This window comes from Tasmannia lanceolata, unplaced genomic scaffold (assembly GCF_043159265.1).
Source record: "Tasmannia lanceolata isolate RefF3 unplaced genomic scaffold, GAP_Taslan_0.1 ptg000012l, whole genome shotgun sequence".
NCBI classification, from domain to species: domain Eukaryota; kingdom Viridiplantae; phylum Streptophyta; class Magnoliopsida; order Canellales; family Winteraceae; genus Tasmannia; species Tasmannia lanceolata.
Window position 1 is genome coordinate 23150280 of NW_027518689.1, and position 14550 is coordinate 23164829.

Sequence of the window (14550 nt, forward strand, 5' to 3'; positions counted from 1 at the left end):
GTTGCAATTAGAATAAGTACTCGGGCCTACCCTTGGAATTTCACTTCGTGAGACAAAGAGGGTTATTGGGATGTGATAAACAAGTGAATAAAATGGATGAAAAGCAACCTAGGGAACTTGCTGAGATCTCTTTGTAACTGATCAAGGTGATGACCAGTGAGTCTACCAAATTATCTAACCTTGCATGGAACAAGGTATTAAGGGAAGAAGATAAACCTACAGAATTTCTTCAAAATTCAAAATGTTGTAACCTTCACAAAGAGAAACATACACACTGCCACAAGAGGAAAAATCAATCGTCCAAGTCTGCCCTCATTTCATTTCTTCATGTTCTTATATAGAACTTTACCCTTACAACCACATTAAAAGCAATAAAAAAGATAAATTTGGCAACATTGGTCATCCTAAATGCTTGTCTATTACAAGAATTAGAAAAAGAAAGAAACTAGCTATATTGGCAACCCACAATTAATATTTTCCTTCCTTCATCATAGCTAAGCCAAAATTCAAATTCCATGTAATTATCTTGTTACCATAGCTGGTGACCTCAGTAGTCAACTTTCAAATCCAACCCCATGATATTAGCATTGGCTTCACACGGTTACAATTCTACTCCCTCCATAAGAGCTAAGACAAAATCAAATCCCATAAAATTATCTTGTTGCCATAGTTTGAGACCTCAATAGTCAACCTTCCAATTCAACCCCTTGAATGTTTTATTGTCTCCTTTATTATCTTCATAATTCCAGGTGGCTCCCTAAAAGAAAATTGTCATTAATTACCCTTAGTTTTTATAGATTGATGATCTCACATCTTTACTAATAAGGGTAATGTTTGCACGTGCAAGCTCTCTCCACAATGGAAACTTGGAGCACATGATTGGCAATTACAGGCACAAGATGAAAGTAATTTCTACTTTAGAAAACAAGATAGAAATGGCCGAAATTAGAGATGGAAATATTTGAAACTTAAAAAATGATGGGTGTCTTGATAATGTCATTTCGACGGTCCGATCATTGATTAGGTGGCAGGTCATCGATCTAAGAAATTTTGACAGTCCAATCATTGATCGAAAATTTCCAACCGTTAATCGGAAGGATCCGATGAGATGCGCCTGCATCGTACCCCTTTCTTCAAAAGAACTCGACCACGAGTTCCCATCATCCTTGTGAAGGGATGCTCCGCCGGGATAAACAATGAAGATGATCCGGTCTCGTATATTGTGACGCCTCCCTTTGCAATCATCCTCATTTACTTTTCTACTTCTTTCATCATCTTGTTGATAAGAGACATGATTTAAGAAAGACCTGTTCAGCAGAAAATCAGCACCAATGTATAGTGTATATGAGGTAAAAGGCTTGTGGTGCTTTCCAATGGGGTATAATTCATAGAATTGCTTTTGAGGTGTGCTAAAATCTGTTGGCAGCAAGATTAGAATTTCATGTGTTGTTATTTCAGCACCATCGTTAAGCAAACCAGGGCAAAAAACATCCTCTTATCCTATGCTGTAATTCTCCATACTTTCGTCTTTTGTATGCATAGAATCCACTTCTAGCCCATGAGTCTCATCACCAATGTCATCAAGCTCAATTCCTTTACTATCCGTCTCTAAAATAATGACCTCCTCAACTTCTCCTTGGCATTCAACTCGTGAGGGATTATCATGTGCGCTTCCCTCGATACTTTCACCACATTGTTCACTATTTTCTTGCAAACATAGGGACTGCGTTTGTGTATGGCAGCCTTAGGTGCCTTGGGTGTAATTTTGAAATCGATGGCAAGAAATGAAGGAACTATCATTGGTAGAAAGCTTAGAAGTTACCTCGGCTGGCCATGATGGTGGTGTAAGATCTTATTTGGGCAATCATTGATCTAAGATCGACGGTCTAGATTGAAGAATGAGATTAAGTGTGAAATTATTGGAATTACCTGTTTCCAAAGTGATCAATTAAGGGTATAAGGGTAATCAGTGCATCTCATCCCTATCGAGACATGGATGATTAGTGCAGCCCTAGATACAATTATATCCGTTGATTAAATAGATTAAGTCAACTAGAGTTCTATTGTGGGTGTGACCCTATGAGATCTTTATCTATAAGTAAAGGGGTTAGTCTCTGCTGCCGTCTAACCTGTCATAAGGAGATCTCCTCCACGAGAGATCAGGCAAACTAGAGAGGAAGTAGAAGATCATCCCATTCGGTCCACCACCATGGGAGATCGAGGTAAGCTTCACATTCCTTCTTTTGTATTCCAGTTTATTTGCATAGCTTTATTTGCATAGTTCTAAAATATCTAAAGTTTAACAATTGGTGTTTAACAGGCTTGTGGATCTTCTGGAACCCATTACGGTGTTTAATAGACTTGTGGATCAACTCCACAAGGTTGACGAAAAGTTGAAGGAAGAAGACAAGGCCCTTTTGCTTCTTACTTAGCTTCCTGATTCGTATGACAACCTAGTGACAACTTTACTGTATGGCAAGGATACAATAAAGTTAGAGGAAGTCACGACATCGCTCTTATTGAATGAGATGCAAAAGAAACATGTTCTTGGTATAAGTGAAGAGCATGGGTTGGTTGTTCATGGTGGAATCAAAGAAGAAGGTCGTCTGACAGGGGATCTGGAAAAGGCAGGTCAAGATCCAAGGTCGACGGAAAGGGAGTGCAGTGTTACTATTGCAAAGAATATGGCCACATCAAGTAAGGTTGTCCGAAGAAAGCTGACCAAACAGATAATGGTACTATGAATACAGTAGTGGTGGTAATGGATGAACAGGGTGAAGAGTTTGAAGATGTTCTCACAGTCTCCACAGGTTAATTAGACTTCTCCTCATAATGAGTGGATTTTAGATTCAGGATGCTCTATTTATGTATGCTCCATGAGGGAATATTTTGATACATTCAAGGAGACAAGGGCAGGTATAGTGTCCTTGGGTGACGAGTCTACTTGTGACATCACGGGAGTTGGAACGGGAAAGATCGAAATGTTTGATGGAGTGGTTCGTACTTTGCGTGGTGTGGCGTATGTCCTAAAGATACGTAAGAATCTAGTATCACTTGGCCGGTTGGACTCCAGGGGTTGTAGGTTTCCAAGTGCAAGTGGATCCATGAAAATCACACGTGGTTGTATGGTTCCGATGAAAGGAGAGAAGTGTGGCGGATTGTATCGTCTGGTCGGGGACACGGTGACTAGTGTTTCTAAGATCTCGATGGCTAGATGGAAATAGGGTAATGGTGTGCACACATGTAAGGTCTCTTTCGCAGTTGGTGCAGAGACATGTTTCCAGGTTGGATACGATGGTGAGAAGGTGACAGTACCTGCATTGGGGAGGATGGATCGAGATCCCTCTCCAAGGTTGACTAGGTGAGTCAACGGGTTAGCAGTTACACATGTGCATTGGCCGTGTTGATCGAATCAGGAGGTGTCAAAACCAAGGTGATTCAAGGGAGTGTAGTTATTACTTCAGAAGGATAATGGTGATTTGTAGGGTTGCAACTCGGGTCGGGCGGGTCGGGTCGGGCCGGGTTTTTTTGGGGAAAACTCGTGATTCTTAAACTCGGTCCTACCCGAGATAATTTCTCGGGTTGGGTCGGTAGGGTCGGGTCGGGTTTTTCCGCATTGCCGCCTCCAACTTCATTCAATGCTCTCCTTTTTATTCCAAATTGTCCTAATTTACTCTAAGCCCACTTTAAACCTGATTTTAACATATTGATTGAAACATGCTAATAATAAGTGATAAGATTAGACAAAGTATGATTTAAATATTTTCTAATTCTCAATCAACTCGTTAGTGGCTAGACTGATCTGTAAGCTTTGCAAAACACAGGTTCTGAGGTTCGATAAAAAAAAGAATGCAGTCATGGCCTCTGTTTGCCTATAGAGAATGACATAAAATTATTTTTGTGGTGGTGATATACTGATATGTATCCTACAAACATGTACATGAATGGAAAGCATGAACAAAATGGACAATCAAATATGAGTTAAGATGCTACTGTAAACAAATTAAAGAACTACAAAGATTATTTTATGCAAGAAATAGACCTTCTTATGACTTAGATGGCCATAAGAGCAATAGGCAGTTGAGGCACTTGAGTATCCTAGAGAACCATATTACACAGTTGTAAAAATCCTCTTTACACATAAACTAGGCTAAAAAATCTCACAAGACATCACAAAGAAATACAAAGATACATTTGAAAAACAACACAAACGCCCAAAGGTGCATCCATTCCTATCCTTGAAAAAAGAGAACTTCAATTAAACTTGAAAGAAATATCTGTGCACAAAAGAGAAAGATTGCAAAAGATATTGCAGAACTAACCATTTGCCAATGCCCCCAATATAAACTCTGAAGAACACAAAATGCCCATAGATACACCGTTTTTAACTTCAAAAACCAGCCATCAGACCCAGAAAAAATAAGAATCTGACCCCAAGAGCGGCAAATATACAAAAGAAGGGCTAAAGACAAATCCACAGCAGATTCTAACCTCAACAGGCATCCGATTATGAAAAAAATGATAGATCTAACACCACTCAATAACCCTCATCCCAAAATCAGTAGAGAAACAATAGTATGCTGATGGAAAAAAATGATGATTGCAAAAAACCCAGAGCAAAAGATTTTTCTCTGGAATCTAATAACTGTTACAAAGAAAACCCACAAAAAACTTCCATGAAGAAACCCCAAAAAATTAGGCAATCTAAACCCCAGGAATCTTCCATTACGAAAAAGAAAAAGCCATTACCTAGAAAACCCAACATTTATATTCTTCAATTGCAGAACAGCCTGCAATACCTAAACTAGCAATGAAGCAAAAACTTTGGCTGAAAAAAAAAATTCAAAAACCCCCTTCTCGCTTCTGCTCCGAGAGAGAGAGAGAGACCTTGGTTCCCTTCGTTGGTGAGATGAGAGGGGAGACGAAGGCGGAAGTCAGAGAGAGAGAGAGGGGCTAGGGTTACAAATTGATTTCTCCTTTTTCATTGGTGAGATGAGAGTTACGGCCTTATACCCATATCGATTTGACGATAAGTTATAAGTTATAATATTAAAAAAGTAAAAAATGCGGGTTTTCGGGTCGGGCCGGGTTTTCCACCTTTAAAACCGGCCCGACCCGAGAATCACTCATGCTTTGCAAAATGAAACCCGGCCCAACTACTTACCCGACCACTTTAAATCCTACCCATGCTTTTTTCGGGCCGGGTTGATGCGGGCCGGGTAAAACCTGACTCAAGTTGCAACCCTAGTGATTTGCGGCGATAGCGGACCGGTGGCGACATCAATGGAAAATCTTCAGGTGGGTGGGAAATAAGCCAAGGTGGAGATTGTTGGGACAGTTGCCTTATTTCCACCCACAGTCAGTTGCTTGGGTGGAAAGGCAAGAGGCAAAAAGGAAAGGTACCTTTTTAGGTTTTAGGGAAAACCTAAATACCAAAAAGAAAGTGGGTTTTCTCCAGAGGAAGGACAGCAAGAGAGGACGAGCAAGAGGCTTGGGATGTGACGGCTACCCTAAGGGAGAGAGAGAAAAAAGAGAGAAGAAGAAGGAAGAAAAGGGTTTTTTCTTAGGTTTGTTCTCTGGTTCCTCTTGGTTTTCTTTCTGGTTTTCTCGAGGTTCTCTTGTGTATGAACTTGGGTTTGAGAAACAAGGAAAGGGTTGCAGGTTTATGGGTTTGTGATTAATCCATTGTAATCCTTGTATTTTATTTTTCTCATAGTGGAAGATCGTGTTTCTCGCCCGTGGAATAGGCTTGGCCGAACCATGTAAAATCTTGGTGTTCATCATGTGGCTTGCTTATTTGTTTATTTTACTTTCCGTTTAATTTGTGCACGATCGGATTGGAATGCCCGGCAAATTTTCTTAACATTTTACTTTTTTTCCTATTTTTATCATTTTATTTGTAGTATTTTTTGGGGCGTCATGACTTGTCTATTTAGCTTGATTTTAGTGTTTTTAGAAAGGTTTTTCGATTATCTATCTAAAGAGCCCAAGATTACGCGATTTTGGACTTGATTTGGCTATTTTATAGGTGGTTTTAGGATATGGTAAGTGTCTATTACAGGATTACTAATTTAGGATTATCTTAGTCATATTTCTTGCTTTTATTTTTATTGCTTTAGATAGAAGATGGAGGATAATTGCTAGATAAGTAATTAGGGTTGCTATTCTAAGATTTTGACTCTCTATATTATGTAACGTCATGGGAAAGAAAGAGAGATTGAAGAAAGTTTATTTTTAGGATCTCATTTGTGAAGTGAGCAGTGGCTCTTTCACATGGGTGAAGGAGCTTTGCTCCTTTCACGTGTTATATTGAGTCTTTCTCCAAACTGTGGCATGGATTTTCAAACTCCCACGAGATTATTTTAGTCGATGCTCGTGTTGATCTTTATCTTGGTTTTGCCGCTCCACGCTTCCTATGTCAGTTGGTATCAGAGCACAAGGGATCTCTGACGAATGCACGACGGGATGAAGAATTCATTACAACTAACATCGGCCAGCCTGATCGAGCCGTGGAGAACAAAGAACTCCAACAAAAAGTGAAGACTTTCATACACAGTTAGCACTGCTCGAAGCCCGCATCCATGAGAAGACGACCATAGATCTGAGAGTGCCTTTGAGAGCCCTTTTAATGGCTATGCTTCATGTAAGAAATCATTATAAAAAAGGCTTAATGTACTGTATCAAGAAAAGATGAAAAAAGAAAGGAAGAATGGAAGGTTGGTGTAACGCATTAGATTTGGAGGACGATGGACGAAACTCGTGGTCTAGTTTTTTTTCAAGTGGGGGTGAATAATGCAGAACGTGCGGCGTTGAACAAATCTTTTATTTTTTATTTTTTATTTTCTATTTTCGTCCTTTTGTTTATAGTATTTTTTGGGGTGTCAAAACTTGTCTATTTAGCTTTATTTTGGTGTTTTTAGAAAGATTTTTCGATTACCTATCTAAAGGGCCCAAGATTACTCGATTTTGACTTGATTTGGCTAAGTTATAGGCAGTTTGAGGATATGGTAAGTGTCTATTACGGGATTACTATTTTAGGATTATCTTAGTCATATTTCTTGCTTTTATTTTTGTTGCTGTAAATAGAAGATAGAGAATAATTGTTAGGCAAGTCTTTAGGGTTGCTATTTTTAAGTTTTGGCTCTTTATATAATCTAATGGCATGAGGAAAGAAGGGAGATTGAATAAAGTTATTTCGAAGACATCACTTGTGAAGAGAGCATTGGCTCTTTCACGTGGGTGAAGGAGCTTTGGTCCTTTCACGGTGTTATATTGGAGTTTTCCTCCAAAACCGTGGCATGGGTTTTCAAACCTCTACTGGCACGTTTAGATCGCCAGAATCGGAAACAAGAATGGGATCTAATTCTTTTTTCTTGGATTCAAGTGTTTGGCTCCAAACTCGGTAATAGAATGAGAACATCCGGCGGAAAAAATCTCGGAATATCGGGGGGCATCTTTTACCCACCCCAAGCAATGGTATTGTGATTCCCACGCACACTCTCTCATCCGAAAATCCCTCTGCCAAAATCTCTCTCCCCCTCTCTCTAAATTTCTTTAAGCTCCTAAAAAAAAGCAATAAAGAAAGATGGAGAAATCGATTAAGATTATATGCCATCTTAGTCTTGTTCTTCAAGATCCAATCTTTTGAGTTCTCATTTCTCAGTTTTTTCTCTCTCTTAGTTTATGCGTTGCAAATTCTCATCTCATTTTTTGATTTTTGCAAAAGACATTATGGGTTCGGTTTTTTATTTATTTATCAGGATTTGTTCTGTAGTTACAGAGTTGTGATTATCGATTTTCACCATTTGTGGGTTTGGGTTTTTATTAGGGTTTTCTCTCCTAGTTTCAAAGTTGTCAACTGATTTTTCACAATTTGTTGATTTGGGTTTTTATTAGGGTTTGATATCTCAGGCATGTGAATACCAATTTTCACAATTTGTGGATTTTGATTTTTAGGGTTTGCTCTCCTCGTTACCGATTCCTTCTTTTCTCTGTTTACCCAAACACTGCTATTGGAATTCACATTCCCTTTACCGTTGGAATTGGAGTAGAAATGGAATCTAATCACAATGCCGATTTCTTATTCCCTCTATCCAAACTCACCCTTCGAGATTATTTTAGTCGCTGCTGTGTTGATCTTTATCTTGGTGTTGCTTCTCACGCTGCCTGCATCAATCATGGATTTGTGTTTCCCACAGTCATCACACTAGCTCGGGGGATATATATCGAGATATTTTCGTCTTTCATTATATTTAGGAGTGATTTCCACTTTCATAATTTTTCACGAGTAGATTCTATATTACTCTTCAACCCTTGTGTCAAACTGAGTTGCAGAGCACCATGGGCATTGTCGTAGATGTACGATTACCACGGAGTCATCACCCTGGCCTTTTATCACCACTTGAGAAACTCATATTACACGGGGAAAAAAAAAATTGGTTGTCAGACATGGCCTTAGCATATTTTTTTCACTGTTTCTAGTGATTTCTCGTATTTCGCTACTCGTCCACACTCAGACCGCTATTCTTTTTCGAAATTGGGCCGATCAAATAGTCCATGGAATAATTTGTCGCGGTTACCAAACATACACTTGACATTTGTCTATAGAAAGAGAGGAAAAGAAGAACTTGGGATGATCATCTCAATGTTTTAATATTTGGTCATCGAAATGAACCACCTCCAAGTAACTGTGTGTACACCTCACAACATTTTCTCAAACCTCACTAATGCTTTTATAATATTGCACCTTAGTAATTAGCTAGTAGTGTGGGACCCACACTACACAAGGGCCCCACCCTTCAAATATTCAGTGAAAACGAGAGCCACCAAACCCAACATAGCAAATCTTCCATTCCACATCTCAGCATCTGATGTCATAATCCCATCTGATTTGGATTGAACAGTCACTCCCTTGAATAGAGGTACCAAAGAGGCTATAGACAGCACAACGGTGGAAACCACAAACCAAGGCAATCCTCCATTTGCCAACTGGGCCACCACATCATCACCTCTTGCCAGCTCAGCTGCCAAGGCTGCCACGAACCCGATCATAGCCAATCTCCCGTTAATTCTCTCTGGTGCGGGCCCACTAAAAGCCAACACGTCAGAAAATTTCGTGCTGACCTGTCAAAACATAAGTTAGAGTGAGGTGCATCTCATAATCAGACCTACTTATTTGCAAATATAAGGACTTTGTGAAAATTGAAACTTAAACTATCAAAATATGGGAGTGCCAATATAACTTGTCTGTATATTTGGATTTTGAGTCATAAAATGCAAATTTAGAAGGAGCTTTTGCAAATCAAAATATTACTGATAAATAAAGAAATAATTGAACACCTTTGGAGTTGGAGATGGTGTCTGGGATGGCTGAGGTGATTGACCCTGCCACATCAAGAAAATATCATTATAAGTTCAAAATCCAGCAACAAAAATAAAATTGTTATATGATGATGATGAATAAGACAAAATCTGCTAAAAGTGTTCATGAGTTGGCTTTACTTTCATGAAAAAGTGGAGTTTTTATATAGTGTAAGCCCTTAAGGAAATGATACCCCCTCCCGCCCATGAAACCACAACACGGATAGAATCCCCCCTTTAATGGTTCACTGCTTGAGGATAAATTCACACCCTTTAACGTTTTTCTTTGCCTTTAAAACTGAATCATGTTAGGGGTGGGGGTATATCATTTCCCACGCTCATATTTTTCAAAAAATACTGTACATAGGATGATCCAAACCGTCCATGTGATAGAACACAACGTAAATTGGATTATCCTATGATGTGGTCCGTACAGCACTTTTTTAAAAAATATGGAACTATAATGCTCTGTATGGTTGCCAGGTTTTTTTTGGTCCCGGGAGTTATGTGGGAGAAAAAAATACCCTGGGAGATAGGTGGGAAAAAAAGAGTCCTGAAAGTAGCCTGGTAAAATAAAAATCCCATGTTTGGTTATGTGGGAGAAAAAAATACCCTGGAAGATATGGTGGGAAAAAAAAAAACCTTTGTTTGGTTGCTTGAACTGTTGGGTAGAAAAAAATTCTTCTCAAGCTTATTTTTGGTTCCTAGGTTTATTTTTGTTCCTGGGGTTATCTTGGGATGGGATGAAAAGGCAATCATTACAAAAGTGGGATTAAAAAATTCACCCCACAAGTAATCATTACAAGAGTAGGATTAAAATAAACCTAGTGCTAAAAGGCAACCAAACATGGGATGGGACCAAAATTTAACTTACTCTCCCACAAAACTCCCAGGAACAAAAAAAACCTGGCAACCAAACAGAGCATAAGGGCTTCAACCATATAAAATCTAGCAAACGTGAGCTGCAAAAAAGGGCTTTTTGCGAAATTGCCTCTCAAATCTCTAATAAATGCTAAACTCAGGGGCAACCTCGTAAAAATCAACTAAAAAAGTGCCCTCATTAGGCGCACGTCACCAAAGTGCATTTAAATCAACAAAAAATCACTTTGATGACGTGCAGCCACTCTGAGCTGATTTTTGCAAGGCAGCCTTGCGTTTAGCATACCTCTAATAATAATAGAACTAAAATTTTATAAGTAGACTAAAGAACATGCGAGATCAACATTTACTTGTGCATTGCAATTAATACGTGACACATAAGCAGCTCTTTGCTGAAGTGGCAAACGGCCAGACGAGACAAGTGGCAAATGGGCGGCCATGAGTGCTGACGTGGCCATCTGTAATGAGATTCGTTAACGAAGGAGTCGAGTGAGTGAAGAAATGAGTGCAAAAAAACCCGTAACAAGTAGAAATGTTTAATGCAATTTCAAAGAGGGTCGACGGGTGTTTTATAGACAGAATTGTGGCTGTTTTGGTGTCCACGTCATGGCTTATTTCGTCCATGAGTTTGATGCCACGTGGGCCTCTTGTACTGCTCCACTGACGTGGGCAAAGGAAACTCCGTGAATGAAAAGGAAATGAAGCTTCATTCATTGTTATAATTTTTTGTTGTTTTCGAGGCCACGACAGTGGTTTTGTTCTCTCCACGCGGATCCCAATTTTGTCACATGGACCCGCTGGCATGGTGAATTACATGATCGACAGCAGAATTTATATTTTACATGGACTCGAGGTGTAGAGGGGTTTCGTGCCAGTAATGGCTCAAATCATTCTTAACCTTTTCCTCTTTGCCCACACTAAATCCGAGGAGGACCCTTCGATCGACTTGAGATGGATTCGAGCAGTAACAATCCCTTCGACACTTCATCCACATCAAATTAGTATCAGAGCATCCTTTCGAGACTTCACCTGCATAAAAAATGGTACCAGAGCTAGTTCACAATATTTCCTAATCTTATGGGTCCTGGCATAATGGTTTACACGGAATTTTGGTAGTGTGTTTTGGTGCTAGTGTTGCTTTGGATTACTTTCCATTGATTTCAAGGTTTTTGGTAGTGTGTTTTGGTGCTAGTGTTGCTTTGGATTATTTTCCATTGATTTCAAGGTGTGGCTTGATTGTGACGACTGTCGATCTGATTTTACCAATGCATAGGAAATTCTTATTTAGGATGATCAGGAGATTTTGACATTTTTATGTTAGACTTTATTTAATTTAGAAATTAATGCGGAACTTACCTCCGGCCATGGCGATTAGATTTGAAGATCACGTATCCTTCAATCTTTGGCAAATCACGAACACAAACCACGATCTCCGTTGCGCACGAACAAGAGAGATCTTATAATCTTAAGAAGATCTTAAGGCTCGATCGATGGAATCACAGGCACATATTTTTCTCTTAGATTAGGGACCCTCTTTATGATGGAACTTTAGCTATAACCAGTGTTTAAAAGCTCGGTTTCGACGCAGAATGCGGCCGAAGAAAATCCTCGTCGACTCGACCCGGACACGGTCAAGGACGCGGTTGACGCGGCCAAGTCAGATGAGTAGTATTTTTTTTATAAATATAAATGAAAAAATTCAAAGAAAAAACTTAAAAGCTATTATTTTATCTTGGGGGATTCCCGTAGATATGATTTTATCTAGGGGTTTCTAGTAGTTATCCCTTAAATTAATCGCACAAAACATTTCAGTTGCCCCCTATGCATACCGCCCAAATTTTTTTGACTTTTCAACATCAAAAAATCCATCACCGTTTATAATATTGGGAAAATGACCAAATAGAAGGGGTTTCTACTGACTATGACATTTGAAGAGGGGTGTTTTGTAAATCACCAATCAAGAGTGCATATGACTAAAATGCCCTTGATTCTCTCTCTCTCTCTCTCTCAAATCACTTTTTTGAAATGATTACATTTAGAATACAAATCCCAAAACCCACCTTTTTCTCTCTTCTTCTTCTTCCTCCCACTTACGTACGTATGAAAGACCCAAAAACCTCCATTTTTGAAACCCAAAAACCTCCATTGTTGTAATAACCGGTAAAATATATATATATATATATATATATATACAAATAAATAAAAAAATGGCCTCATAGGTGGGTAATCATCGGCCATTACTCATTTTTCCCCGAGTTAATCGGGCATGAGGACATCTGGCATAATGGGGCATACGCGATTCGAACCCAACGCTGAGCGAGGATTGAAGGCTTCCTACCACTAAACCACCATCCCAGATGTCAACTAAAAATGATTAGATACTTACACATATTAAAAATTACCAATAGTCACTATTCATAATTACTATTGACAATAGTCACTATGCAAGATTACTATGCAGAAATACTACGTAAGATTACTATGCAAGTTCACTATTGAGATAAACTATTCAAAATTACTATTCACAGTAGGACCCACCGAGTACTATTCACAAGCGGGTCCCACCAACAGTGGGTCCCACATCAGCGGGCCCCACAACAAGCAGGACCCATAATTAGCGGGACCCAACGCCAGCGGGACCCATCACTAGTGGGAACCACTACCAGAAGGACACACCGCAACCACTTTCATTAACTCGTTGGTTAAGCGGGTCACTCCACAACCACTATCATTAATGAGTAGTTGCGCTTCACCGACGAAAATAATAATTAAATAATATTAATCATTCTATTACTATTCAAGCAGCCTTTACTATTCATTTATTTATACCTTTACTATTCCTATATTTTTAAAAGCATTTAAGAGAAGCATTTAAGAGGGTAGTTGTGAATTTAATAATATAGTATCTAGCTCTCATTTTGTTATTTCGACAAACCCTAGTAGAGCTAAAAATTAAGAGAGATAGGGAAAAAGAGAGAGAAGAGAAGGAAAAGGAAATCCACTTCATCACTACCAAGGTAAGTCTTTCATATAGATAGTTAAAGTATTTATTGTGGGTAATATGGTTGGTTCTACTACCTATGTAAATATTAGGATAAAGCATGCATAAGAGGCGATAACTCGCTATAGATTATGCAAGTTTTATCATCTTATTTGAACGGTGAAATGCTAGCATAGTAACCGTAATGTAAACTTTAATCAAAGAAAGGCGAACTGCTGAGCATAGTAGCCCATCTTATTTGAACGGTGAAATGCTAGCATAGTAACCGTAAAATAAACTTTAATCAAAGAAAGGCGAACTGCTGAGCATAGTAGCCTATCTTATTTGAACGGTGAAATGCTAGCATAGTAACCGTAAATTAAACTTTAATCAAGGAAAGGCGAACTGCTGAGCATAGTAGCCAAGAAATAAACTAAACCAAAGAATGGTGAACTGCTGAGCATAGTAACCTGTGGGGTCCACATGAATAGTCACATGTGGGGTCCACATGAATAGTAACATATGGGGTCCACATGAGTAGTAACATGTTGTGGGACCCGATCCGAGAGAGGCGGGGGGACGTGCCCCCACGCGAGTCTCAGGATCATCCACGTGAAGGAGAGCTCCACCAAGGAACTCTCGAAAGAGTGCCCCTCACAGCATGAGCGGCGATGTCAAATGAGATACCTCTCGATTCGGGGACTGGCCCGGATTCGAGACGCACCTTAAACAAAGAAAGAGTCGCCATCCAAGGAAATGGGCCCTGGATCCCATGCTGTGCTCTGTCGCAACAGATAACCAGAGATACAAAAGGTCCGTGCCTGATGACGAATGGGGAAGGGATTAGGCGCCCCCGATTCGCCCAAGTGCGAGCACCTGGTCTCTTATGCCATTTATTATTAACTTTGAAGAATTTTGGGTAAAAATCATGTGAAATGGGAACGAATATCCCCGAGATAACGTCTAGCTAATCATGCATGTCTCGGAGATGAATAAGAAGCACACACAAAAAAAGATGAATGGCATGCCACCTAAGAATAGCTAGGTTATGAGTGTCATGCCTGATTGGTGTCTAAGTTCTGGTGGACAAACACATGCATGCTACAACTAAGAGTATAGGATCTGTACATGAAAGTAAGAAAACACAGCAAAACACACAACACAACACGACTCCACACGACAAACTCTAAACTCTAATGCGAAAATTGACTCGGACCAAGATGGCCATCCATCTTAGCTGCACTACGTATCCCGGCCTCGGGAAGAATCAGAGCCAACGTAGTTCGGCGACCTATGCTAGACTACAATGCCTAACCTTCTAGGACTGCTAT

General features: G+C 39.5%; 1 protein-coding gene across 1 annotated transcript; it reads right to left on the bottom strand.

The window, feature by feature from the left end:
* Positions 1-8575: 8575 nt before the first annotated feature.
* LOC143887730 (early light-induced protein 1, chloroplastic-like) lies at positions 8576-10777 on the bottom strand. The gene is made up of 3 exons (XM_077391896.1): positions 10590-10777; positions 9340-9384; positions 8576-9123 (listed from the first exon to the last, which is right to left on the bottom strand). The coding sequence occupies exons 1-3, from the start codon at positions 10695-10697 to the stop codon at positions 8779-8781; spliced, it is 498 nt and encodes a 165-aa protein (XP_077248011.1). The 5' UTR covers positions 10698-10777; the 3' UTR covers positions 8576-8778.
* Between the last annotated feature and the right edge of the window lie 3773 nt (positions 10778-14550).